The sequence below is a fragment of the Hemiscyllium ocellatum genome, chromosome 19, assembly GCF_020745735.1.
Source record: "Hemiscyllium ocellatum isolate sHemOce1 chromosome 19, sHemOce1.pat.X.cur, whole genome shotgun sequence".
Taxonomy (NCBI): domain Eukaryota; kingdom Metazoa; phylum Chordata; class Chondrichthyes; order Orectolobiformes; family Hemiscylliidae; genus Hemiscyllium; species Hemiscyllium ocellatum.
The window spans coordinates 40,766,159-40,792,891 of NC_083419.1; the positions used below are offsets into that span (position 1 = coordinate 40,766,159).

Sequence of the window (26,733 nt, forward strand, 5' to 3'; positions counted from 1 at the left end):
TTTGTACTACACCCTTAAGTTATGAAAAATACGAAATAAATGTAGCTTTTATTAATATTGGATAATGTTCACATTCAAAGAAAGTGTAACCTACAAATAATTACCACAAAGAGCAAGTGAGTCCCAGAAACAAAGCAGTCACACCTCAAACTAAACCTTCTTTGAGCACCAGTAGAAGGAGGTTAATATGTGACCTTCCCAAGATGGCGCAGGTCTGGTTCCACCACCCTGACGCCATGTCCGATTCCCAGCAGCGGTTTCCGGTTTCTCTGGAAACGGGAGCGAGACGACACCTCGGAGTGAGCTTGATCCGAGCCGAGCTGTGCCGCTGGGATGGCGGACCGCGCCCCGCTGCTCGAGTACGAGGAAGGTCCTGCTGTCACATTCCCTCCTTGGGATGGCTCCAGCCCGGCTCCTGGGAATGCCGCCGGATCAACGGCCTCACCGCGCGGAGCTGCCGACAGCTGGAGCCCGGAGTCGGAGCCGGAGGGGGATGCGGCCGCGGCTCCGGGAGCTCAGCAGCAGGAAGAGGAGGAGCAAGTGGTGGCCGTGTTTGTGGTGACTTTCGACACGAGAGCAGGTGAGAGCGGTCTCCCCCACAGCCACAGCTCTCATCCAGGGTCCGCAGTTAAAATGGCTGCAGAATCGGGGGGTGGGAAGATGGCGGGGTCTCCATGGTACCCGGAGGAGGAGGAGATGGTAGTATCTGCATACTCAAGGGTTGAGGAATTTGTTCTCTACTTTAGTTGCACTGAATGATATTCCTTATAATAAAGCGTTTCTGAGTTGATGATACCTTCTCTGGTCCAAAAACTGTATTGGAATACGGCTACAAAGCGGTAGAGTTCATTCCGACCACTCAGCCCTGGGTTGTTCCAACTTGGTCCCAATAACCGAGGTGCACTGTATCCTTAAAGAGACTTGGTCCGACCTTTTTCAAAAGAAAAAATAACGGTCAATGCCAACCATTTGGATTTGGTTTAGATACATTTGGTTGAGATATCAATGTTTTACTACTTCGTGAGTAATGAAGAGAGTCTGGAGTTTATGGAGGCTGAGATTGGAAACAGCATTGATGTCATCCTTTTGGTTTAAAGGAAGCTATAGATTTTGTTGAATGATTGTGGACTTAGTTCTTAAATTGCTAAGGACTATGTAGCTTGGACATTTGCTGTAGGATGGCCCATCAGGTAGCAGATCTAGAATACATGATGTATTTACTCTTTCTTTCCTGCTTCACCGCTACTTCTATATAGGATCCCTACAGTGTGGAAACAGACCCTTCGGGCCAACAAATCCACAGCGCCCCTCCGAATCATCCTGAATGATTGGTGGCACGTTCTTCACAATTATTTAATGGCAATGTAGCTACACTTCAAGAGGAACTTAAGAACATCTTTGCAGTTTGACCATTTGAGAGTTGTGAAAACAGGATCTGTCAGGGAATGTGACTTTTGACCATCCAGACAGTGACCAATCTGTCAAAGTTAATTTTGCAAGTCTTTTGCCTGATTGTGGACCTGGCTGCAAGAAAGGCATTTGACACTTGACATAAAAATGCCTGCCAAGACTCAACATAGTCCATGATTTGGAGGTGCCATTGTTGGACTGGGGTGGACAAAGTTAAAAATCACACAACACCAGGTTATAGTTCAGCAGGTTTACTTGGAAGCACTAGCTTTCTTCATCAGGTGATTGTGCAGCAGAATCCTAGAACACAGAGTTTATAGTAACAGGATTGCAATGTCATGGAATGTAATATTAAACAAATTAAGCTTAAGCTTTTCATCTTTAAGAATGATCATGTTAGTTTTGGCTCCTTCATATGTAAATCCCAGAACTTTTTTAAAGTTCCATTCTCAAGGTAGCTTTAACAATAGGTGCCATCTCAGCTCAGAAAATGCATTGAAGACGTGAGGTTAAAGTTTGTCTGTGTCCCAATGTTAGGCGAGACTGATTCTACTTCTAAAGTGGAATTTACAGAATCTTACATGGTTTTATGCAGTTTTTGAACAATATAAAATGTAAATCTGCAAGTATGAATTCATCCTACAAGCTTGTGCATGCATGTGCAGGGGAGACCGAGGTGAGTGTGTGCATGGGGTTGTATGTGGGGGTGCGAGTATCTGTGAGTGTGTGTGTGTGTGTGTGTGTGTGAGAGAGGGTGTGTACACTGCAGCATGGTCACCTGTAGCATGACATGAACCTAAGGTCCCAGTTGAGGCCATCCCTGTGGGTACCGAACTTGGCTATAAGCATATTCCAAAGTACTTCTTTCAACATATGGTGGGGGGGGGGGGGGTCAAATGTTCTGGATGGCAAATCTAGAACTAGGAGTCACTACTTCAGTCCAAGTACATCAACATTTAAGATCAGTTTTTTCACCAAAATGATTTTGAATCTGTGGAATCCCCTTCCTCAGACAGCAGTGGATTCTTGGACATTGAGTACATTCAAAATAAACTCAACCGAAATTATGGAACATGTGCATAGTGCTTAATAGTGGAGTTGAGATTGGGTGTCTGTTAGATTTAGGATCCAAAAATAAGCCACCTTCATTAATCTCTCAGTATTTTTATAGTTTCACCCATTTAAAGTCATCAATAAACGTCTTTACACCATGAATGTTTCAATGGTACCCTATTGTAGTTTTCAGGCCCTTCAGTGTTGTGACCTTGTAGCTTTATGCTATAAGTATTGTCATAAAAAGGCCATTTTGTCTTTGATAGCCAATATTCTTGAAGTAGAAGTGATAAAATCTACTTATAATCCAATGCTTTGAGCTGATGGCATGGAAATACATTAAAAGGGAAGAGTAATTTTACACAGATTTCCCTGTTTGAACAGAGCTGACAGGTTTATTTTATATTTCCATGGTTGATATTAAGCCTGTGGATAACTGAGCAAGGACATGTGGCATCAGATTTCATTTATGAAGCCTGATTTAATTTTGGGTGCACTATGTAATAATATAGGGACATCCTTAGGGCTCTTAACGCTGTTCTGCTCCCAGTTTTCTTCCTTCCTGCAAACAATGACAATTAATAGAATACAGCACTCTGAACAGTAGTACCAGAATTTATCAAATTTGGCACACTCATCTTACAATTCATTCCTCTGAAAATCTGAAGGCTTAATCAATAGCTGTGTTAATGAAGATATAAAGTTAAACACACCTTTTATTGAAATGTTAGCTTTGCTGAGTTGGCAGTACTTTTACCTCTGAATTAGGTCAGGGTCAATCCATTCAAGGCCACCTGCTGTCACTGTCTTGGCAGTACAGTGCTGAATGCATTAGTGGCAGCAATATCTTTCAAGTGAGATGTTTTTTGCACTCCTTGAAAAATAAGCTGTACACTCACTGTTCCTTATTTACTGCTTACTAGGTTCTTGAAATTTGCACGTAGTTTAATTTGTCTACAAATCACTTGACTCCACTTCTAAAATAATTCACTGGTTGAGCAACATATTTGAAGATATTGAGAACAAAAATGAAATAATCGAGATTCATTAATTCTTATGTCTCACAGACTGAATCTATAGTGAATAAGCTATTTACTATGCTTTCTTTTATAGGTCAGAGTATAGAGTGTATGATGCAGCTCTATAGGACAGTGGTTAGGCCACTTTTGAAATATTGTGCAATTCTGGTTTCCCTTCTATAGGAAAGATGTTGTGAAACTTGAAAAGGTTCCGGGAAAGAATTATAAGGATGTTGCCAGGATCGGAGGTTTGAGCTATAGGGAGAGGCTGAATAGGCTGGAGCTGTTTTCCCTGGAGCAGCGGTGACTGAGGGATGACCTCAAGAGGTTTATAAAATCATGAGGGGCATGAATAGGGTCAGTAGGCAGGATCTTTTCCCTGGAGTGGGGGAGTCTAGGGCAAGAGGGGAAAGATTTAAAAGGGTTCTAAGGGGTAACTTTTTCACGCAAGTGTGGTGCATGTGTGGAATGAGCTTCCAGAGGAAGTGTTGAAGGCTGGTACAATTACAACATTTAAATGGCATCTAGATTGGTACATGAATAAGAAGAGTTTAGAGGGATATGAGCCAAGTGCTGGCAAATGGGACTAGATTAGGTTTGGTATAGACAAATTGGACTGAAGGGTCCGTTTCTGTGATTTAAATCTCTATGACTCTATTCTCTATTACTGTTGTAGAGAAATAAGGAAATATGTAATGTAATCTCTTAAAACAAATATTATTTATTTTTAAAGGTATGTTTTCAATTGAGTCTAGTCATGAAGCATTCACTTTTTTGAAAGGATCTTTAACAAAACTTAGTTAACAGAATCTTGCATGTTAATGGAGTCTTTAGTGTCACAGTAATTGTTTGAGCAGTTTTCAACTGGGATAGCCTTTGGAACTTTATTTTCTCCAATTTGATTCACACCCCTGAAATCTCAGCACTGAAATCTCTTAACCAGACTCAAAAGTAACATCACCTTTGACTTTATCCCTCTTGTCTTCCTTGACGTGTCAGTAGTCTTTTCCATTCTTGGCTATTCAGTGGCAGCAGGGAATCCATCTATGCTACTGATATAGGCTGAACCATGCAGTTCACAATCTTAAGCCATGCTTTTGCTAATCATTGGCAAGATTATCTCTTTGAACATTGTAATGTTACTTATTTCCATTCTTGCTTCAGTGCTGAAACCCTCAACCAGGCTTTTGTATTTCTGCTGAACTGACTGCTTAAGTGCTTTCCTGGCTGGTCTGTCATCTTCCATCTTTTAACCTTGAGCCCATCAAAACAAAGTGCAAATGTGACCCAATACAAAGCTGAACTATTAGCTGAATTCTGATGTTAAAGTCAAATTGTTGCCCATACTATTTAATTCTTTTGTATGTACCTTATGCTTAGAGAGCAAAAGGTTCATGGTCTAGAGACAGGTTATGATACAGCCTCAACAGAGAGATTCTGAAATAAAACCAAGAATGCAGATGCTGGAGATCGAATCAAAGCAAAAATTGCTGGAGAAACTCAGTAAGTCTGACAGACCCCTTCAAAATTGGATTAGTCACTGGACTCAAAGCGTTAATTCTTATCTCTTCACAATGCTGCCAAACCTGCTAAGTTTGTGCAGCAATTTCTATTTTTGTTTGAGGGTTTATGAAGTTCCTCTCACAGATTAGTAGTCCAATATCAAACTGATAATCAACAATCCTGATGTCCAAGTTTAGGATTTCATGTAGAAAAGCCATCTCTTCAAAATTGAGAGATATGACTGTTGCTGACCTATGCTTCATGGAGTGCTGTAAAATGGCTAGTGTGTAATAATTGACATCTTTCTCCACAGGTAACATTATTGAATGGTGTCTGCCACATGAAGTGGATTTGGAAGGGGTCGAATTTAAATCCATGGCCAGTGGATCTCACAGAATAAATTCTGATTTTGTGTAAGTCATTTTCCAGACAGCTTTTTCAAAACTCCTCTGAAACGAACCTCAGTGGGAAGGATTGATTCTAATTTGTCAATTAATTTAAATAAGATTTAATTGTGTGTGTAACAGATTCATGTTGTCTAAGTTTGAACTGCTGAAATCCCGTTTGCAGAATAAGTTCTGATTTCTGCAAAATCAAGCTACTATGATTGACAGATGGTATCTGCTGTTAGTTTGGTTTGCCACCAAAGAGAGTATTCTTGCACCCCGGCAGTAGGATCAGTTGCTTATTTGTTGAATAAGGTTTGCATTTAGTTACAATGCTAACAGAATACATAACTGAAATCCCACCATGGCAATTCCAGGCAGAATTTCAGTTGAGCTTATATTTTTAAAACTTAGAAATTTAAAACTGAGGTTTAAAAGTGACCATTAGCTGCTGGATTATTGGAACAACCTATCTGTTCAAGAATGTTATTCTTGAGGGAAGCAAATCTGCTTTCTTACCTGATCTGACATGTAAATGCTTTCAGACCCCACCAATGTGATTGAATATGAACTGGTGATGGAGACTAAATTTTGGAGAGTTCTGAGGACAGGTCACTGGACCCAAAATGTTAACTCTGATTCCTCTACACTGATGCTACCAGATCTGCTGAACTTTTCCAGCAATTCCTGTTTTGGTTTGAGACAAAATGTTCCCTTGCTTAGTTTACAAATGAGTAGAGAAACTGGTCTATAATTAATGATGGAGCAATAAGAAGTTAAACATTTAAGTGTCCTACAAAAATGTGCTGGTACAACATTAGACCCTTGTCTGAAGTAATAATTCTTCCAGCTAGCTATACCATTAAACAATAAACCAAACCTTCACCTCTTAATTCTATTGTAAAAGTAGAATACATGATTAACCTGCTAGATGTTAAGATTGCATTTAGTATCATAGAATCCTGACAGTGTGGAAGTATTTGGCCCAACAAGTCCACATCGACTCTCCGAAGAGAATGCCACCCAGACCTGTTCCCCATAACTTGAGCTTTCCCCTGACTAATGCATCTAACCTACACATCCCTGAATGCTATGGGCAATTTAGCTTCGCCAATTCACGTAATCTGCATATCTTTGGACTATGAGAGGAACCTGGAGAAACCCACGCAGACATGGGGAGGACATGCAGACTCAACACAAACAGTTGCCCGAGGCTGGAATCGAACCCAGGTCCCCAGTGCTGTGAGGCAGCAGTGCTAACCACTGAGCCACCATGCTGCCCAATTTAACACTGATCTTTTTGACAGTCTTTTTTACCAAGAGATTGGCTTTTGATTTAAGTCTGTTAGAATACTTTGTACAAGATGTCATTATTTGTGCTAATCTTAATATCTAGCTGCACCATCAGGGTTGATAGAAAAGCATCTCTTCACACAAAGGAATTGAAAATCTCCTTTTTAAAAAAAACTTGACTCTGTCAATTAAAAATTGTTGGGTATTAAGGGTAATGGACCCAATTTGGCTAAATGCAGTTAAGATACAAGTCAGCTATAATCTAAATAGCGAATTAAACTCGTAGACCTGAATGGCCTACTGGGAGATGTTTACTTAATAATACCAGTTATCACAATTCAACTCAAAATTTCTTCTTATCCTTCCTTTTGAGCGATAGAATCTTAAAACAGCAAAGGAGCCACTCAAGACATCATGCCTCTGGTGACTGTTTGAAAGTGCAGTCATGCTTTGTCCAACATCCCTAAATTGACCATTCTCTTTTCAAAATAATTTTGGAATTGACTTCACTACTTTTTTAGGTATTGAATTTGAAAATTCTGACTGAAACTATTTCCCTTTTTCCTCTTTTTCAATATTTATTTGTAAATCTGTAACCTCCTATTGTTGACCCTTTCAACATGAAGAATAATTTATTCTTTGGCAAATGGTTCATCTCTAGTTATTCTATCAGAACCTTTACTAAGTTACCTGTTGGGCTTCTCTTTTCAAACCTCTTGAAAACCTAAGTCTTCATCTCAGTAACATCCTGGTAAGTCGTGGGCTTTCTAAGGTCTTGCTTCTTTGCTGAAGTGTGATGCCCAGAATTGTACACAATGTTCCAGCTCAGGGCAAACCAGTAACTTATAAAATTTCATCTCAATCCTTTTTTTTAAATTCTGTGGTTGTAATTATAAATATGAGTAACCCATACTCTTTTTAACCACCTCAACAACTTAGCCTGCCACCTTTTCTGGATTTCAATATATTGACACCAGGATCTCTGCTCATCTACAATCTTAAAAATTCTGTCCTTTATAGTTAACAATTACAATATGTTATATAATCTCTAGTGGACTTATCCACTTTAGAAGCCATCTGCTGAGGCTCTATCTAATTCAACATTATGTCTATCCCTCAATGCCTATTTACTAATCTCAATGTATCTCGCCCTATGTCAACTTTCTTATCTACAAACTTTATAATGCTGATTTATACACCCACGTTCATATTATTTATAACATTGAAGACTAATGGACCCAAAGCTGGATAGTGGGAAACACCCAGTGCAAACTGCTTCCCAGTCTGAAACAAAATGTTTCTAACACTCATGCTCCCTTGCTTCCTGTCAATGAGCCAATTTGGAATCTGTATTGCCATTTTATCCTTGAGAGGCAAGAGTTCATGAAAATAATGAGCCGCCTGTGTAGGGCTTTGCTTCTGAAGTTCAGGTATAAAACTTTCTTTTTAATCCATTTGCAGGATATGGGTGATACTGGGAAGGCTAACATTTATTGCCCATTACTAATTACCTTTGACAAGGTGTTGGTGAGTCACCTTTTTTAGCATAGCTGAGTGACTTGATAAGCCATTTCAGAGTGCATACAAGAATCACCTGCATGTCTGTGTCTGGAGTGATGCGTGAGTCAGACCAGGTAAGAATGGTAGATTTCTTAAGTGACATTGGTAAACCAGGTGGGATTTTACGATAACTGGTGATTTGACGGTCACAGTTATTGATGGTGTCTTTTTAGTTCCTGATCTATTTAATTAAGTTTAAATTTTCAAGGTACCATGGTCAAGTTTGAATCTCTATATCTTTACTCCAGCACTTTAGTTTGTTAGTCATGTGACATAAATGCTATAGAAGCATGTCCTTACATCTACTGCACTTACCTTTTAACAAATTCATGCTGGATTTCCTTTAATTAAACTTTGCTATTCCAATATGTCCCTGCTACCATATTCCTCATCTTTACCACTGCATGTTAACTGTTCTTTTTCTGTAATGAATATAAGCTGACTTGTGCTGTGATCACATTAGCTGAATTATTTCTGTTATATTGTATTCTACTTTCCCTATTTCATTTCTCAGAATCGTAATCAGCTTGCTTCCTTCCTTGTTGAACTGAAGATGTTGATCAGCAAAGTTCTTTTTAGCATTCGTGTTGTTTTTTCTAGTCTAGATTGGAGTAGTATATCCTAATATTTCTACTTATTTAAATAAATGGCTTGAAATTCTGCCAACAAATTTCAGAATCCACCTCTTACCTATTTTTTTGGTGCACTATATAAGAAAAACTCCCAGTCAAAGTAGCAACTGAGCCTTTGATCCTTGTATTGAGCTAAATAGTTTTACGTTCTTGAACCATCTAGTAAATCTTCCTATTTAGAGCCATAACCACTAGTTGCTTCCTTCTGATTCATGTGTAAATTATCCTTTTTTAAAGAAAAAAGTGGAATCTGGAAGATCTGAAACACAAACAGAAATTGCTGGAGAAATTCACCTGTGGAGAGGAAACAGTTAATGTTTTGAGTCAAGTGATCCTTCTTCACAATTGATAGCAGCTAGGAAACAGCGATGAGGAGGTAGGGGAGAAAGTGAAACCCAGCGTGGAGGGGACGGTGGAGAGAGTGCAGCCGCCACAAGAAGTGTATTTGCAGCTTACAGTGCAGTCTCCTCCACACCAGGGAAACAAAACACAGATACTTTGAGGAATAACTATGTGCTATTTGTAAAAATAACCCCGAGCTTCCAGTTACCTGCCCCTTCACTGTACCACCGTCACCATTTCTTTCTCAGGCCTGCTGCAGTGCTCCACTGAGCCTCAACAAGCTGAAAGAATCTACTCGGGGACATTACATCATTAAGGACCTCATTTTGCATTTACATATGAATACACTCTTTCATATCATTTATTTTCCCCAACATCCATTCAGCGCTGCCAATCCATTTTCACTACTTATAGTTCCCATTACCAGTTAACTAGCTTCTCTCCCTTGGTTTACTGTCAGCAATCCCTTTGTCTGCTTTTTTTTGCCCTGTTTTTTTAGGACCTCTGTCTCCATCTATCCTCTCTCTCTCTCTCTCTCTCTCTCTGCCCTCCTAAATCATTAGCATAAATGCCTTTCCTGGTTGATGTCTGTTCTGAAGAATGGTCAGTGCACTCAAAATATTAACTGTTTTGTTTCTCCTTTGATGCTGCCAGACTCCTGTGTTTCTCCATCAATTATCTGTGTTTTTCTATTGTCTAACCCAGCCAATATTTACCTTAAGTTCCATGAATGTTTCTTCTATTGAACAGTCTCCAAATTGCCATCCTACCCCTGCTGAATGTCTTCTGGAAATGTTTTCCATCCATACACCCTAGTGTTGATGAAAGATCATCAACTTGAATCATTGCATGTTTCTCTCCCTGATGCTCCCTGACCTGCTGAGTACTTGTTTTTGGTTGATTTTCTGGCATCCACATAAATGAATGTTGTCCATAGGCATTCTTCAGTCCTACTCTAGTCACTTTTTTTTATAAAACAAAAATCAATTGGGCTATGATATACCCTTTAGAAACCCATGTGCAATCACTTTAATCAGCTCGAATTTCTCCCAAGTGCTGAGTTGTTCTGTCTTTCATTAAAGATAATGACAGCTTTAGAATGGCTATTGTTAGACTGTTTTGTTCATCATGCCTAAATAATGCAGTTTTCCAATCTGAGGGAGTAATGTCTGAATTGAAGACACTTTGAAATATTATAGCTAAAGCATTTTTTCATCACCTTCCTATAAAACCATGGCGTGGAAATGAAGTCCTTTTAGTCCTAGAATTTTTCACATGCTGTGGAACCTGACACAAACTAGTTATCACCAAGTTTGCCATGTTGTTATTTTAATTTGCAATGTCATCCACATTTTGATTTAAAGGACATACATTGCCCTTGGCTGACCCTTTTCTTATAATATTATTTATTAATGCTAATATTATTTTGTTAATTCCTAGCTCTAATAAATTTTTGTGTATTCCTTTCTGCTGCTTTTTTTAGCACCTTTTATATTTCTACCAGTGCCTTCTAGTTTTGTTGTCTCCTGTGTCTAAACATCCATCCTTTAACTTTGTAAGAAGAGCTCTTGTCTCTTGAGAATATATCGATCCTGAATTAAATTAAAATTTATTTGTATGCCTCTCTCTGTTCGTCTGTGATTTTATCCATTAGGAGTTTGCCCTACTTGATGTCATCAGCCTCTGTTTAATTCCATTAAAGTTGTCCTGAACAAACCTTGAATCTTAATAGCTGTTACGTTGCTTTTTCAAACCTAACATTGAATTTGATCATGCAGTGACCACAGTTTGATAAATGTTCCTTTATTGTTAAATTATTAAAGTAATTATTCATAACTAAGTCTAGTAATCAGGGTTATTTGCAGCCAGGCTGGAAGTCAAGTGCACAACATTATGTTCAGCCACAGGGAGCAGTCAGGTGAAAGTAATTGGGCTGGAATGAGGAGTTTGTGGAGAAGGAACTGCTGCTACTTGCATAATTTTTTTTCTGATCACACTGATTTGTGTAATTTTAAGCATTGTAAGCTTTGCATTTGAGCCACAACAAAATGGTGATGTAAAGGATGCTTTACACTGGAGGGTACTTGAAGACAATGTTGGCTTCTTCATTCAAGTTTGATTCTCCACAACTTACAATCGACTGACTTGTGGCAATGACCATGACAATTCATATTTAATTGAATAACCAAAGAGCTTATCAGAAAGAAACAAAGTTTATAATAGGATAGATTTAAAAAGCAGGTTTTTCCATAAAGTTAATATTAGATACCACAGCTTGTAGTCATAAAGTTGGGTAGTGGTAGAGTATGTATACTTTGAGAATGTAGCTAAAAATGTTTACTAGATATATTTTATTCCTCTCAGTTGTTTTGATGAGTTTCCTACTAAAATAGATGATGACTCCTAAATTTGAATTGGAGGGTGCATGTACAAAAAAAAGCTTTGAATGTGGCAGGGCAAATTGAAAGGAAGTTCAAAAGCATATGAGATTGTTTGCTTTATTAATGGTACAAAAACAAGTTAAACTAAATTTGTATAACTGGACCTCAGTTGGACTACTAGCTCAATATGAATCACTACACCAGTTAAAAGCTGGACTTGATAAATAATAAAACACTAAGGAATGATGATCATTTGATGATTAACTTCAGTGTTGAGTTTGAACTAAAGAAGTGTAACAGCTACTAAAATTTTAGATTTGTTAAGGCTAATTTTACTGCAATGTCAAAGCCTTGGCAGAGTCCAGAAGGGATTTACTAGAATGTTACCAGGGTTGAAAAACTTCAGGTAATGTGGAAAGAGCACAAAGCTGGGGTGGTTCTACTTAAAGCAGTGAAGCTTAAAAGGTGATATGATAGAAGTGAAACAAAATATTTTTAGAAGTAAGCAAGGAACTAATTCCAGGAGCAGAAGTGTCAGTAACCAGTGGGTAACATTCTCGCAAATAAACTGTATATGAAATAGTGGAACATCCTCTTAAAGAGCATTAGGTTGTATTTTGGACCATTACCAAAACTGGTTGGTGAGACAGATTCAACTGTAACATTCAAACGTTGATTGAAAACTACTTGAAATAGAAGGAAAATACATACAGGGCTGAGAGAGAACATGGATGTAGGACTACTTAGATGCATCTAGTATAAGCACTGTCATTGGTGCAGTTGGCCAAATGGCCTCTGTCTATGATTTGTCATTCATGATTAGCACTCATGTCAGTGTGACAAAACTGAAGCATCTGTCTATCATATAGTATTGTCCTACTTTTGATCATTCTACAGGTGCAGCTAGAGTCCTCACATAAAAATAGACTAATATCATCATGATTTAAGACTTGCACCTTATCTAATTTACATCACAGTTTCAGAATTTATTGGTGTTTTTGCTTCTCTGGGAGTTGAGGTTAGCTTTGAAAATATGCACCATGTCACTGCTTCTGTTCACTTCTCTATTCACTCTTTAATCTTTGTCAGTTTGTAGCTTGAGACATGATTCTGGTAAAATGTTAATCTGCTCCCTTATCAGAAGTGGAGAAAACATTTGAGGACAAATGATAACTGACTAATAACTGAAAGAACATAGCCAGAGGTTTCTTATTCATCTCTGATCTATGCCCTGGCTACAAATTGTGTTGCGCAAGCAAGACATATTGTGGGCCATGTGAGACGAGGCCTTTTTTGTAGAAGTAAACTACAAAACAGATTCAAAGCAAAACAGCTGTGAAAATCTAGTCTAACCACTGTTGTTAAGTTGGAAGGAAATGATAGTCATAACTTCAGTTTAGTAGGTTAGAATTTCAAAAATGCCACTTTGAAAGTAATATAGATATGTCAGAAATAGAGGATGTTGAGGGAATTAAGGATGGAAATCCCAAGGGGCTTCTAATGTTACTTCAACACAAGGGGTCATGCAAGAATGTGGATAATTGCAAATGTTTCATCCTTTTTCCAAAAACAGTTTAAGAATAAGTCCAATGCTACAGGGTAGAAAACTTGTGCTTGGTGCGAGTGAGTGAGAGAGAGAACACATTTCTGCAAAGTAAGCAGGCAGAAGGGGTGAGAGCCCCGAGACTGAGCAAGCCAGGTACAGCAATGATTTGTGATATAATAAGTTTTTGTTAACAATGTTGAAGTTCATGGAATTAAAGGAACAATGACTTCATGGATAGAAAATTAAATGTAAGGAAATAATACTGCTTCGTGGCTGAATGCCGGCTTAAGAAGGTATGCAACGGGGTTTCCCAGAGGTCAGTTCTTGCTTGTTTTTTGTTAAATGTTAGTAACTCAAACTTGGGTGAATGGGGAACAATTTGAATGTTTGCAGATGCACATAACTTGGATGCACATTTAGTAGGAACAATGATGAGAGGAAGTAAAGTGCAATACTGATTGGGTGCCAGAACAGAGGTCTTCAGGTATCTTCACATAATTCATTGACGGTTCTAGAACATGTTGACAAAACCACTTAGAAAGCATAAGAGATCTTGCGCTTTACAAATAGGGCCATAGAATACAAAGGAGCAAGTGAGGACTGAAGATGCTGGAGAGTCAGAGTCAAAACATGTGGCACTGGCAAAACATAGCAGGTCAGACAGCATCCGAGGAGCAGGAGAATTGACATTTTGGGCATAAGTCCTTCATGAGGAATGGGGAGGGGAAGAGAGCTGAGAGATAAATAGGGGGCTGGGGAAAAGTAGGTGGGAGGTGATTGTGACAGGTCAGTGGGGAGGGTGGAATGGACAGGTGGGATGGAAGATAGACAGGTAGGTCAGGTCAAGACAGTGATGCAGAGTTGGAGGGTTGGATCTGGGATGAGGGGTTTGGGGAGATTTGGAAACAAGTGAAGTCAGTGTTGATGCAGTGTGGTTATGGGATCCCAAGGTATAAGATGACATGTTTTTCCTCTAGTCGGTGGATGACTTTGATTTGGCAATGGAGGTGGCCCATGATTTGCATATCCTTGGTAGAGTTAAAGTGGTTGGCCACATGGCAGTGGGGCTGTTGGTTCGTGTGGACCAGAGATGTTCCCTCAACTGCCCCACATGTTGGCATTCAGTCTCTGGGTTGTCCTGGAGTGGAATTGTCCCTCCTGGGAGCAGATACAGTGGAGTCAGAGGAATTGGGAATCAGGGCTTATGTTTTTGCAGGAGAGGGGTGGGAGGAGGTGTAGCCAAGGTAGTTTTGGGAGTCTTGCAACTGACTCAAAATGGGCATCTATTTCAAACCCTTTATTTTAACACATCAGTATTTTAAAAAAACCCAAGAATCTTTTTTTAAATTCACATCATGAAAGCACTACCTCAAAGCAGTTCATTTAGGACTTTCGAAAGAAAATTGGGTGAACATCTAAAGGTAAAATTAATTCACAGAGTTTAAAGGAAAGAGTGGGCGCATGACAGAAACTGAATTGCTCTTGTTAAAAACAGGTACAGCCATAACTGTCTAAATTGCTGCATCCTTCTATGCTGTAACCATTGAATGATTGTTAGAAAAATGGTTCGCCTTCTTGAATGTGTTGAACTTATACCTCTTTCTTAACTTTCATCAACATCTATTTTTAAATAGATAAATTGTCTAATTCATCTGATTCACTCATTATTTTTCTGTATTGTTGTTATTAATAGACTATATATTTCCAGTTTTCAGGTATGACAAAATATTTAAATCCAAAAAGTCAACCTATCTTTTCTGTTTTTTTATATTAACACATCCTAGAGAGCTAGGAACAGGATGGGGTAATTCAACCCACCAAGCCTGTTCTGCTATTCAATATGATCAATCTATGTGTGTTGTTTGGACTTCGACCAGTAGAGGGCGTTTGCTGCCATCATGTCTTGTGCTTCTAGCTTCAAAATGTGTTACAAATCCATGTCAGTCTTTGACTTAAGCACCTTGATGCTAATAGTGTATCAGGTAAGCCTTGAGTCTTGGGAAGTTTCATCTGTATTTTGCTAATAAGTTTTTTTTTTAAAGCCTTTATCTCAGAAGACTGAATTTAGGTGAACAATTGATCAATTAAATTAAAATTCCTGATCAGATAGCTGTCCTTTGTGCTTTCAGCTACTTTCGAAAAGGTAACTACTTTGGTATGGCATGCTTTGCCAACATGCCTGTGGAGAGTGAACTGGAACGAGGCGCTCGAATGAAGTCTGTTGGAATACTGTCCCCATCGTATACACTCCTGTACAGATACATGCATTTCCTGGAGAATCAGGTCAGGTGAGGGCTCTTGTGTTAGTAGCCCTTAATGTGATGAATCATTTCATGTGAATGGTGTAAGCATTCACAGGTCGAAAAATGTTTGCAACTTATACAGTTGGAGACTAAATAGGTATTTTTCTCCAAGCAGACTTAAAGATCCTTTCACTAACTTGTACTTACATTATTCTGTTACTAATAAACTACATGAACTCTGTGCTGCTAACTGAATGTTTCCTGATGTAATGTAGAATTAAATAGACTTGTTTTACTGATGTGTTACTAAGAAAACCTTGTGCATCGATTCTCAGCTAGTATACACTTTCTAAGTGTAAAAAGTGATAATTAATAGATTGCTGCCTATTTAATTTATTTCCCTCAAAATACTGACTTCTGTTGGTACTGACACGTTTGCTTGTTCTTGAAATATTTTGATTAACTTTCTTGTACTTTTTTACTGATTCATTATTTAAAAATCTTTTGATTTAATACATTCTCACCCACCAGTTTCACACCTCCATGAGAATTACAAAAATCTGTCTATTTAATTTGATTCATTCTCATTTATATTTTATTCCTTTGCATTTTTTGATTTGTTTCCATGTTTGAATAAAACATGCTTTTTGTCAAGTTTCCAATTGAAACTCATTTTCAGATCTGATAAAGTATATAAACTCAGAAGTGCAACCTATTTTATGTTTATTTTCTAATACTGATGTATCATCTGTGTAATTCATCAACAATCAGTTTGATTTTGCAGTCATTTGAATCTAATTTTATAAACGTGGATACCCTTCCAGCAGCATGCTATACCTTACATGAGTCCACCACTAGTATAGTAATGGTTGAAATTCAGTTTTGAGGATATCATATCACACTTCCTCATGGACTTAACTAAGCTTTTTCTCATATTGCTTACTGAGAAAAAAAAAATTGCTATCTTAACTTTCCCTGCCTCCTTACCCTCTAAATAATTCTACATAGAACAACATTCAAGCTTGGAAGTTTCCTTAGTATCAGTAGCTTGCAATCTAGATTTTATTGAACTAAGATAGCTGCTGTGAGATACACAATGTGATATATTGCATTTTGTGTACTATTTGTTCATTCTTACTGAACTGGAGATTCATCTGTTCCCTTTAGCACTGTAATGCCACCAGATGTACTGGGGTCTTTGGAATTTAACGGTCTGTGCACCAAGCATCTAAATTTGTCTTTTTTTAATATTTCTTTCTTTCTGCACTTCTTTAGATTTGAAGAAAAATTGTATTAGACTATGCACATAGCATACCCATTAGCCTATACTTACAATATTATTGATTCTGCAGATCACAGAAAAGGGGCATGTTGGCATCCACTTGACCCCAGTCTATCTCATCCCTCTTGCTGTATTGAATGCTTATTATCTGGAATGAATCTCAAGGTTAGGTGCACAAGTTAGCTAAATAAGCAGTTTTCTTGGATGGACTCAAGACTATTGGCAAATGGAATAAAACAATCAAAATTTGGCCATTACCAATTGCTCTGGAAGTAGGTTTGCTTGCTAAATAGAAAGCAGGAATTATCAATAGTGCTTCACCTGGAAACCCACTGAAGATGTTCTGTAGAAGGGTGATGAAACGTCTGGAAATGAACCTTCCAGCTCAGCGAGCAAACCTACATGCAGAACCTCAACCTGAGCTACAAATCTTCTCAAAACTCGCCATTTCACATTGTGTTGAGAGAAAAGGCATTCAATATGCATCCACTTCACATTGACCTAGAGACAAAAGCTTTGGATAGCCATTGAATGAATTGCTGTGATTTAGTTTAGTACAATTATTGGATTATTGACAGACATACAGTACAACCAACATATGAAAGCAATATCTAAGAAAGGATTGTTGTACTCCCCACCCTTCTCTGTAAGCTTAACAAACATGGTGTGTCCAGCTGAGGTAGAACTGTGTTAAATAAATTGAGTGTCAATTTTTGTTCTAAAGATAGGCAATATTTTAAAACCCCTCCAAACAGTAAAGATATTGAACTGAAATTCTCAAAGTTACAAAATCCCCGAATAGCTCAGAATACATTGTATATTTTTACAGGCATCAGCTTGAAATCCCTGGGCATTATGCACAATTAGAAGCCTTTTATGAAGACAAGAAAGGTGTTTTACCAACAGCGATGAGCAGCAAAGGAATTCCTACATCCCTTCAGCCCCTTCACTGGTTGCCACCTGTTAATAAGTACATGTATCCAGAAATGAAGGTAAAAATAACACAACTATTTAAAGCATTTGGTGTATGAAAGGCATATAGTTGTTCAAAGGGATTTGCAAACCCAAATAATATGGTAATTACTATGTGCGATACTATTGTCATCTGAACTCTGCTAATTTGGCACAAGTTGAATTTCATAATCACTAGAAAATTAAGTTCTTTTGGCTTTGTTTTAAGCAATTCTCATAATGCTTTTTGTATTAGGTTTAGATGTTAAAAGCTTCAGTTTATAGTGTGCAAAACAAGTGGGAATGTACATTCTACACTAACATTTTCAAAGAATGAAAGTTTTGAGCAGATTAAAATGAATATAATAACTTGGAATTTTGAATCAACTGGGAAATATAGCTTCAGGTGTCCACATCATTAGGGGGAAAAGAATCCAAAGCTTTTTTTTTCTTTTGAAAGCTTATTATCTGGAATGAATCTCAAGGTTAGGTGCACAAGTTAGCTAAATGAGCAGTTTAATTGGATGGACTCAAGACTATTGGCAAATGGAACAAAACAATCAAAGTTTGACCATTACAAATTGTGCTGAGAGCAAAGGCATTCAACATGCATCCACTTCACTTTGGCCTAGAGACAAAAGCCTTTTGGGTGGCACGATGGCACAGTGGTTAGCACTGCTGCCTTACAGCGCCAGAGGCCCGGGTTCAATGCCTACCTCAGGCAACTGTCTGTATGGAGTTTGCGCATTCTCCATGTGTCTGCGTGTGTTTCATCCGGGTGCTCCGGTTTCCCCCCTCAGTCCAAAAAATGTGCAGGTTAGGTGAATTAGCCATGCTAAATTGCCTGTAGTGTTAGGTGAAGGATAAATGTAGGGGAATGGGTTTTGGTGGATTGCTCTTCGGAGGGTTGGTGTGGACTTGTTGGGCTGAAGGGCCTGTTTCCACACTGTAAGTAATCTAAACCTGCATAACAAGTTGTACAAGAGCAGAATTTATTTCTCTCTGGAGTGTAATTTGAAAGCAACATTTTAGTTAATGACCAACCTGCACTACTCTTATTTAGTTCATTACTTCACTGAGAAATCCAAAACCAGTTTGATAGTGAAGTGATTAGAACTTGATTGAATGGTTGGGTTTAAGAAATGTCTTAACAAGAGAGTTTGAAAAGCAAAAGGTTCCAGACAATGGACTTGGCTAGTTAAACGTATACCCTATAACGTAAAGGGAAGCATGAGAAAGTTATGAGAAAGCATGGGAAACTAGAATGAATAAATGCTACATTGATAAATCAAAGTATAGAATCGATATAGACTCAATTAGGAATAAGATTTAAATGTTACTTTACATCTCACAGTCCTGCTTCTTTTTATATTTTTGTCCATCCATTATGAAAAGTAAGTGCCACTGTTTGACTTTGTTATGTTGTCTGTGATCAGTCAACTTATTAGAGTCCAGGTTTGGCCAACCCTTATGAGAAAGCATAGGTTCTGCCCAGGAAGGGCTAATTTCACTTTTGTTGCTCCATCTTTCATTGTATTTGAATAATTGATATTAGTATCTTCTCAAATATTTAGTATACCCAAGATCAGCGTTATCATGAATTTTATTTGCAATAGCCTAGTCCTTGCCCTAAAAACACCATTACTGTTTAAAACATACGTGATATGTGTCTCTGTTTGGATTTGTCGTTATTTGAGAATTTGCTGCTAGAATCCTTATTCAGTCAATTAACTAGCAAATAGTATTATTGAAATGTTGCTAAAATTCTTGTCTTGGAAACAGATCACACATCCTGCAGGGTGCATGTCACAGTTCATCAAGTTTTTTGGGGAGCAGATAATGGTTCTTTGGAAATTTGCACTTTTAAGGAAACGGATTTTAATTTTCTCTCCCCCTCCCGTTGGAGTGGTCTGCTACAGAGGTGCGTGCTTTGATTGAATTCAGTTTTTCATGCAGTTCGCAATTTAAAGTTCATGTAACGCTAAAAATGAGAATATGAAGCACAGACCATTCTGTCATTTGCAATAGTGACTGTTGGCTCCATAGTTGCATAATTCCAGTTATTGACATGAAATATTTTATTATTGTAAGGTTCCAGCTCAAGCTGTGCAGCAGAAACCTAAACAAATGATAAGTTACATAGCTAGCATTATTTCTGATTAGAAACAAGATGAGTCTTCATTTTTATTTTATTTCTGCTTGATTAAACACAATGAATACTTAATATTCCTACATAAAGTATAATTTGGGGCGGCACCGCTGCCTCACAGCGCCAGGGACCTGGGTTCGATTCCCACCTCGGGCGACTGTCTGTGTGGAGTTTGCACATTCTCCCTGTGTCTGCATGGGTTTCTTCTGGGTGCTCCGGTTTCCTCCCACAGTCCAAAAGTGTGCAGGTCAGGTGAATTGGCCGTGCTAAATTGCCCATAGTATTAGCTTCATTAGTCAGGGGAATGAGTCTAGGTGGGTTACTGTTCAGAAGGTTGGTGTAAACTTGTTGGGCCGAAAGGTCTGTTTCCATACCATAGGGAATTAATGCTTTTGCTTCTGAAGATAAGTAATGTATGCAATATTGCAGAGAACCAAAATGGGTTATTCCTTGATCTTGATTATCAATGCAGTAGGAGAAAGTGAAGACTGCAAATGCTGGAGATTAGAGCTGAAAATGTGTTGCTGGAAAAGCACAGCAGGTCAGGCAGCATCCAAGGAGCAGGAGAGTCGACGTTTCGGGCATGAGCCCTTCTTCAGGAATCTGTGCAGTATCAATGCAGTAGCTAAATTTGACTTGAAGTTACTTAGACAAGAACGGTTAGATCTTGTGTGATCACATCAATTTAACATTGGTAAGGATTTTGAAGTTAGTTTCCATCTTTCTTTGTTAGTTGAATGTCCACATTCCACTTACCCTTTTGTCATCCAGGCAAGAAATCTAGCCCTCTCTCACCATACTCAGCACATCACTACATTCATTTTCTCTCTCTCTCTTCCCCCATTTTTTCTATTCTAGTTTACTGTTGCTGCTGTCTGGCCAATGTTTCACTGCCTGGGATCAGAGGAGTGCCTGAAACCAAGCCTTACTTCTACATCAGTGTAGCGGATATTGAAACTCTGGAGACAGAAGTATCTTATGTGGCATGTAAGTACATAAAACATTCTGAAATTGCCTTCTAACGTAAGTCTCTTTGAAGACCTAACAGATGGCAGCATTCCAGCATTTTGGTTCTGTTTGACTGCAAAATCTCAGCATGTTTATAAAAGTTTTACGAAATTTAAGGAGGAATTCTTAAATTGGTGGAAAAAATACATTTTTCTTGTGCTCATCAAGATAATTCATAAGAACATCAATTCATGTGGAAAATCCCTTGTCTCCTTTTTTCAGCAATATTCAAGTTCTGCACTACTTAAGGACTAATTGTATAAATGCCAGTTGGGTTTCCATGAATGTGATCTTGAGCTCTTAATTACAAATTGCATTCCATGTTTTAAGGCACAACAGAAAAGATTTTTGAAGAAAAAAAAGATCTATATGATGTTTACGTTGATAACCAAAACGTGAAAGCAGACCGTGAGCACCTGCAGCAACTACTTAAAATAAACAGTGCAGATAAGGACAAGTATCGTAAGCTCAATGACCAGAGGTAAGCAAAATCCCTTTTTCTTTTCCCCTCAGTTTTCCTCTCCCTTTTCCTCTTTTACTTAAAAATTATGTATTGGTTATTACTTCAGGATATTCCAAGGATTGAGTCCAAAGATGTACAGTATAGGTGGATTGGCCGTGCTAAATTACCCAGAATGTCCAGGGCTGTGTAGGCTAGGTGAACTAGCTGTGAAAAATCCAGGTTTACAAGGTAGGGGAATGGGTCTGGGTGGGATACTGTTTGGAGGGTCAGTGTAGACTCAATGGGTTGAATGGCCTCCTGCCATACTGTAGGGATTCTGAGTGAGGGATAGATACTCCTGACTAATGTATAATTTAGGCAGGCAATGGATGGCTTGTGCTTTTGCCTTGTGAGTACTTTTATTGCCTTCGCTCTGCAATGGGAACTGTGTATAGCATTCTGTTTATATTTGCATGTGCAATGTTCTGTATTTAATATTGCTTAGAGGGTTTAAATTTTGAAGGCTTGTCAGAAATGGAATGCCCACAATACTTGAAATGCAATCAGGGAGAAGCTTCTTCAAAAGAGTTCATTGAAGGTTCACTGTGGACATTGAAGATATTTTTAACAAGGCTTCCCGGAAGTTTCATGATTAGTGATCGCTGTTTGCTTTACTGTAGATCATACTGGAGCTTGTTTGTTAATTGTGACTAGCTTGAAGTGGTTTTAACTGATTCATTTGGGAGAAGCCAACTATGAACAAGTTGCCCAGCTGATCTTTCCCATTTCTGAAAGAAAACTCTTTGCATTAGTTTGGAATACAACCTATTTGTTCTGAAAGAATGATTAAAAGAATATCTGGAAGATGCTATTTCCTGAGCAAGCTGTATCCATGAGATCTTAGAGACAGCCATTCATGTCTATATGTGCCAGAGCACGAGAGCAAAAGATGCCACAAAATCGTAATCTTTATCTTTTTGACTCCAAGAATAACTTCTTGGTCAGAATTATTGTTTTTTTTTCATATAGCCATTCTTTACAGAGAAATCGCTTTTCCTCTGTTTCTGAAGCATATTTGTTCATATTTGCATGTATCATTTGGGGATGTTTGTAGGTGAAAATACCTCTAAGTTGCTGACTATGTAAGTTCATTAATTATTGTATCTTTATTGGGTAAATTTTGACGAAATAATAAACCTATAATTGTTTAAGAAACCTGGTTGATGGATCTTTTGAAATTTAAATCTTGATATATGAACAGAGAACTAGGGGTTCAGCTACATAGTTATTTGAAAGTTGTGTCACAGTTAGACAGGGTGGTAAAGAGATGTTTGCTATGCTTGCCTTCATTGGTCAGACCATTGAGTATGGGTGTTGGGATGTCAACTTGCGGTTGTATGGGATACTGGGGAGTCCACCCTTGGAGTATGTGTACTGTTCTGGTTGCCCTGCTATAGGAGGGATATTATTAAATTGTAGAAGGTGCAGAAAAGATTTGCAAAGATGTTAGTGGGACTGGAGGGTTTGAGTTTTAGAGAAAGGCTGAAGAGGCTGGGACTTCTTTCACTGCAGCATAGGAGGTTGTGAGGGGTGACCTTTTGAGGTTTATAAAATGGTGAGGGGCTGAGATCAGGTGAATAGCAAAAGTCTTTCCCAAGGAGTTCAAAACTAGCAGGCATATTTTTCAGGTGAGAGGGGAAAGATTTAAAAAGGACCTGAGGGGCACCTTTTTCAGAGTGATGAGTGTATGGAATGAACTGGTACAGTTAAGACGTTTTTTTTTGTAGATATTTTTATTGAAATTTAACATTTTTGCAAATTTACAAAAATAAACAAAACTCTCAAATACAAACATTGATGTACAATTAAATCATATATACAATAGTCATAATTTAACAAAGAAAAGAGAAAGAAAGAAAACAAAAAAAGGAAAAAAAAAGAAACGAAAAAAGAAAGAAAAAAAAACTCTACTTTCTACTAATCTAACCTATAACTAACCAGAGTGTATACCTAAGTCTCTTACACGCTCGGAATGTATAAACATCAAATATAATAAAACCCGTATTCGCGCAGGATTCCTTTCCCAAGGGGCCCCGGAGCAGCCCGGTCTGAAATCTTCACTAAATAAAAGCCCTTGTTAGGATAGCTGAAATATCTGCATTTATGTAATTCAAAAAGGGCTGCCATATTTTATAAAATAATTCAGTCTTTCGGTGCACCATATTTGTGAGGAAGTCAAGGGGGATATATTCCATAATTAATCTGTGCCAATTTGAAAGTCCAGGGGGGCCCTCAGCCACCCAGTTCACCAAAATATTTTTCCTTGCACAGAAAGAGAGAATAGAAAATAGTCTCTTCCCATGCATATCCAGAGATGAGAGGTTCGAAAAGCCCAAAAGGAGAGATACAGGGTCCACCCTAATTTCCGTTCCTAAAATTTCTGTCAGGGTATTTGCCACTTTAGTCCAGTATCTGCGGATTTTCTGACAAGTCCACAGACAATGTACAAGAGTACCCACCTCTATTTTACATTTGGGACACATTGGAGATGCTCCTGCCTTAAATTTTGCCAATCGAGCCAGAGCTATATGGGCCCTATGAAGTATCTTTAGTTGGATAGCCTGAGTTCTGTTACAGATAGCAATTCTTCTAGCATTTTCCCAAATGTCATTCCACATATCCTCAGAGATTTCTAGCCCCAAGTCCTGCTCCCATGTTTTAAGCAGGTCATCCATGTCTCCTGAGACTCCATCATGTAGCAAATGGTATATAGTACTAACGGAGGATGCCCCCGCTGGTCGTAAGACATTACGTTCTCTGTCTGATTTATAAAGACTATCTATTAATGTAGTCTTCCTCTGTATATAATCTCGAACTTGGAAGTATCGAAAGAGATCCCCATTAGGTATTCCGAATTTCAGACGCAGCTGCTCAAAGGACATCAGGATCCCATCTTTAAATAGGTCCCCTAAGCATGAGATACCCCTGGATCTCCAGAGTTTAAAGGTGGCATCTGTAATCCCTGGTTGGAATCCCCATGCGCCTACTATTGGTGCATGGGGGGATGTTTTATGTGAGTTACCCTCATTTTGCCGCATTATATTCCAGCCCTTAATTGTGTTTAATATTATGGGATTTTTACAGTGGTCTGTAATGATTTTCCTTTTATCTGAAAATAAAAGGTTAAGAAGTGGGTATTTTACTTGGGAGGCTTTGATATCCAGCCAAATTGATTGTGGATCAGATGAAACCCAATCAGCTATGTAACTTAGTAGGGAGCTTAACTGATATTTCCTAAAGTCTGGGAAGTCCAGTCCTCCCCTTGCCTGTGGAAGCTGTAGCTTCTTCAGCTTAATAAGGGGCCGTCTATGGTTCCAAATAAAGGAGCCCAACCAGCCATATAATTTACGTAGGGCTAGCCTTGTTAGCATCAGCGGGAGCATTCTCATAGGATATAAGAGACGGGGCAGAACATTCATTTTAATTAATGCTATTCTCCCTAGCCAGGAAATCGGAAGGTCTCTCCATCGCTGGAGGTCCTGCCTTATCCTTTCCATTAATTGTACAAAATTAGCCCTATACAGCTGATCAAATACTGGCGTGATAAAAATACCTAAATATAAGAAGCCCTCCAGGGACCAACGGAAGGGAAAAGGGGATCCGTCCATTAAGTGGGGTATCATAGCCAGACCACCCATTGGCATGGCTTCCGATTTTGAAAAATTAATTTTATAGCCTGAGAATGCACTAAATGTATTAATAACTTGAATTAGACGAGGCACTGACATTAAAGGATTACTGAGGAATAAGAGAACGTCATCTGCATAGAGGGTAATTTTGTGTTTACCTGTACCAATCCTCGGGACCGTTATATTAGGATCAGTCCGGATGGCTTCTGCTAATGGTTCGATTATCAGTGTAAACAACAATGGTGAGAGAGGACATCCTTGACGGCAGCCCCTACCCACACTGAAGCCATCCGATCTTAACCCATTAGTAATAACAGCTGCTTTGGGGTCATTATACAATGTTGAAACCCATTTGGTAAACACCTGTCCAACGCCAAACCTTTCCAATGTGTAAAATAAATATGACCTTCAACCCTATCAAATGCCTTTTCCGCATCCAATGAAATTACTACTCCTGGTATCTTTCCCTGATGACAGGCTTGGATCATATTCAAGACCCTTCTGATATTGGATGATCTGCGGCCCTTAATAAATCCCGTCTGGTCCTCCTTTATAATATATGGCAGTACCCTTTCTAGTCTTAGTGCTAACATTTTTGAGAGAATTTTAAAGTCTACATTTAGTAAGGATATTGGTCTGTAAGATGCACAATCTTCTGGGTCTTTTCCTTTTTTGAGGATAAGAGAAATATTTGCTTCTTTCAGCGTGGGCGGGAGACAGACCTGACTATGCGCAAAATTATACATATCCATAAGTGGGTCAACCAATATTCCTGTAAATTCTTTATAGAATTCAGCTTGAAAACCATCCGGGCCCGGTGCTTTTCCGCTCTGAAGTTGCCTAATTGCCTCAAGTATTTCTTGGACTGTTAAAGGGGTATTTAGGGCCGACACCTGTTCCGGAGTCAGGCCCGGGAAGGTCAAATTTTTAAAAAATGACTGCATCCTCCTAATCCTATCTTCACAATCCTGCGATCTATATAGTTCAGAATAAAATTCTTTAAAGGTCGCATTGATCTTTTTATGATCATGAGTCAGGGTACCTGTACTTTCCTTGATGGTCGGAATAGTTTGAGGGGCTTTCTTTTTCTTTGCAAGAAATGCTAAGTATCTACCCGGTTTGTCGCCATATTCATATAATCTTTGTTTCGCAAATAATATTTCCCTTTTAGCCGTTTGAGTAAGCGCGGTGTTTAAAGCTGTCCTAAGAGCTGTAATCCTCTGCAATTTTGTGATAGAAGGTCTATCAGCGTATGCTGTTTCGGCTGCTTTTAGGCGAGCTTCGAGCAGACGCTGTTGCTCTCCCTTCATTTTCCTCTGGGTCGCTGAATAGGAGATGATCAAACCTCGTGCATAAGCTTTGATGGTCTCCCACATCATTGACGGATTGCTAGCCGTACCAGTATTAATTTCTAAAAAAGTTTTAAGTTCTTGGGAGAAGTACTTTAAAAATTTGCTATCTTTTATCAGGAACGGGTCCATACGCCAATGCCGAGCAGATGTCCCATTGTTCTTTACCTTAGTTTCCATGTATACAGCGGCATGGTCAGAGATTGCTATAGTACCTATTTTACAGGTTGCTATAGAGTTTAGAAAAATCGATGGGGCAAAAAACATATCAATTCTTGTGTGACATTTATGTGGATTAGAGTAGAAAGAAAAATCTCTACCCTGTGGATGGAGACATCTCCATACATCTACCAATCCTAATTCTTTATTCAGGTCCGCCAGTTGTCTAGATCTGGGAGATACTCCAGCGGCACTCTTGGGAATCCTGTCTATTTCCGGATCCATAATACAATTAAAGTCTCCCCCTATAATTGTATGACGGGCACCAAAGGCCAT

The 26,733-nt window shown here is 38.6% G+C and overlaps 1 protein-coding gene across 2 annotated transcripts in view; it reads left to right on the top strand.

Annotated features, from left to right (window-relative positions):
- Positions 1-268: 268 nt before the first annotated feature.
- dennd11 (DENN domain containing 11) overlaps positions 269-26,733 on the top strand; it is a 31,967-nt gene continuing 5,502 nt past the window's right edge. For both annotated transcript variants that reach the window (XM_060839844.1, XM_060839845.1), the window contains exons 1-7: positions 269-580; positions 5,299-5,398; positions 15,255-15,413; positions 17,480-17,642; positions 19,384-19,522; positions 20,609-20,737; positions 21,089-21,239. In XM_060839844.1, coding sequence (XP_060695827.1) covers positions 334-580; positions 5,299-5,398; positions 15,255-15,413; positions 17,480-17,642; positions 19,384-19,522; positions 20,609-20,737; positions 21,089-21,239 — 1,088 coding nt within the window. In that variant the 5' untranslated portion in view covers positions 269-333. The remainder of the gene's footprint in view (positions 581-5,298; positions 5,399-15,254; positions 15,414-17,479; positions 17,643-19,383; positions 19,523-20,608; positions 20,738-21,088; positions 21,240-26,733) is intronic.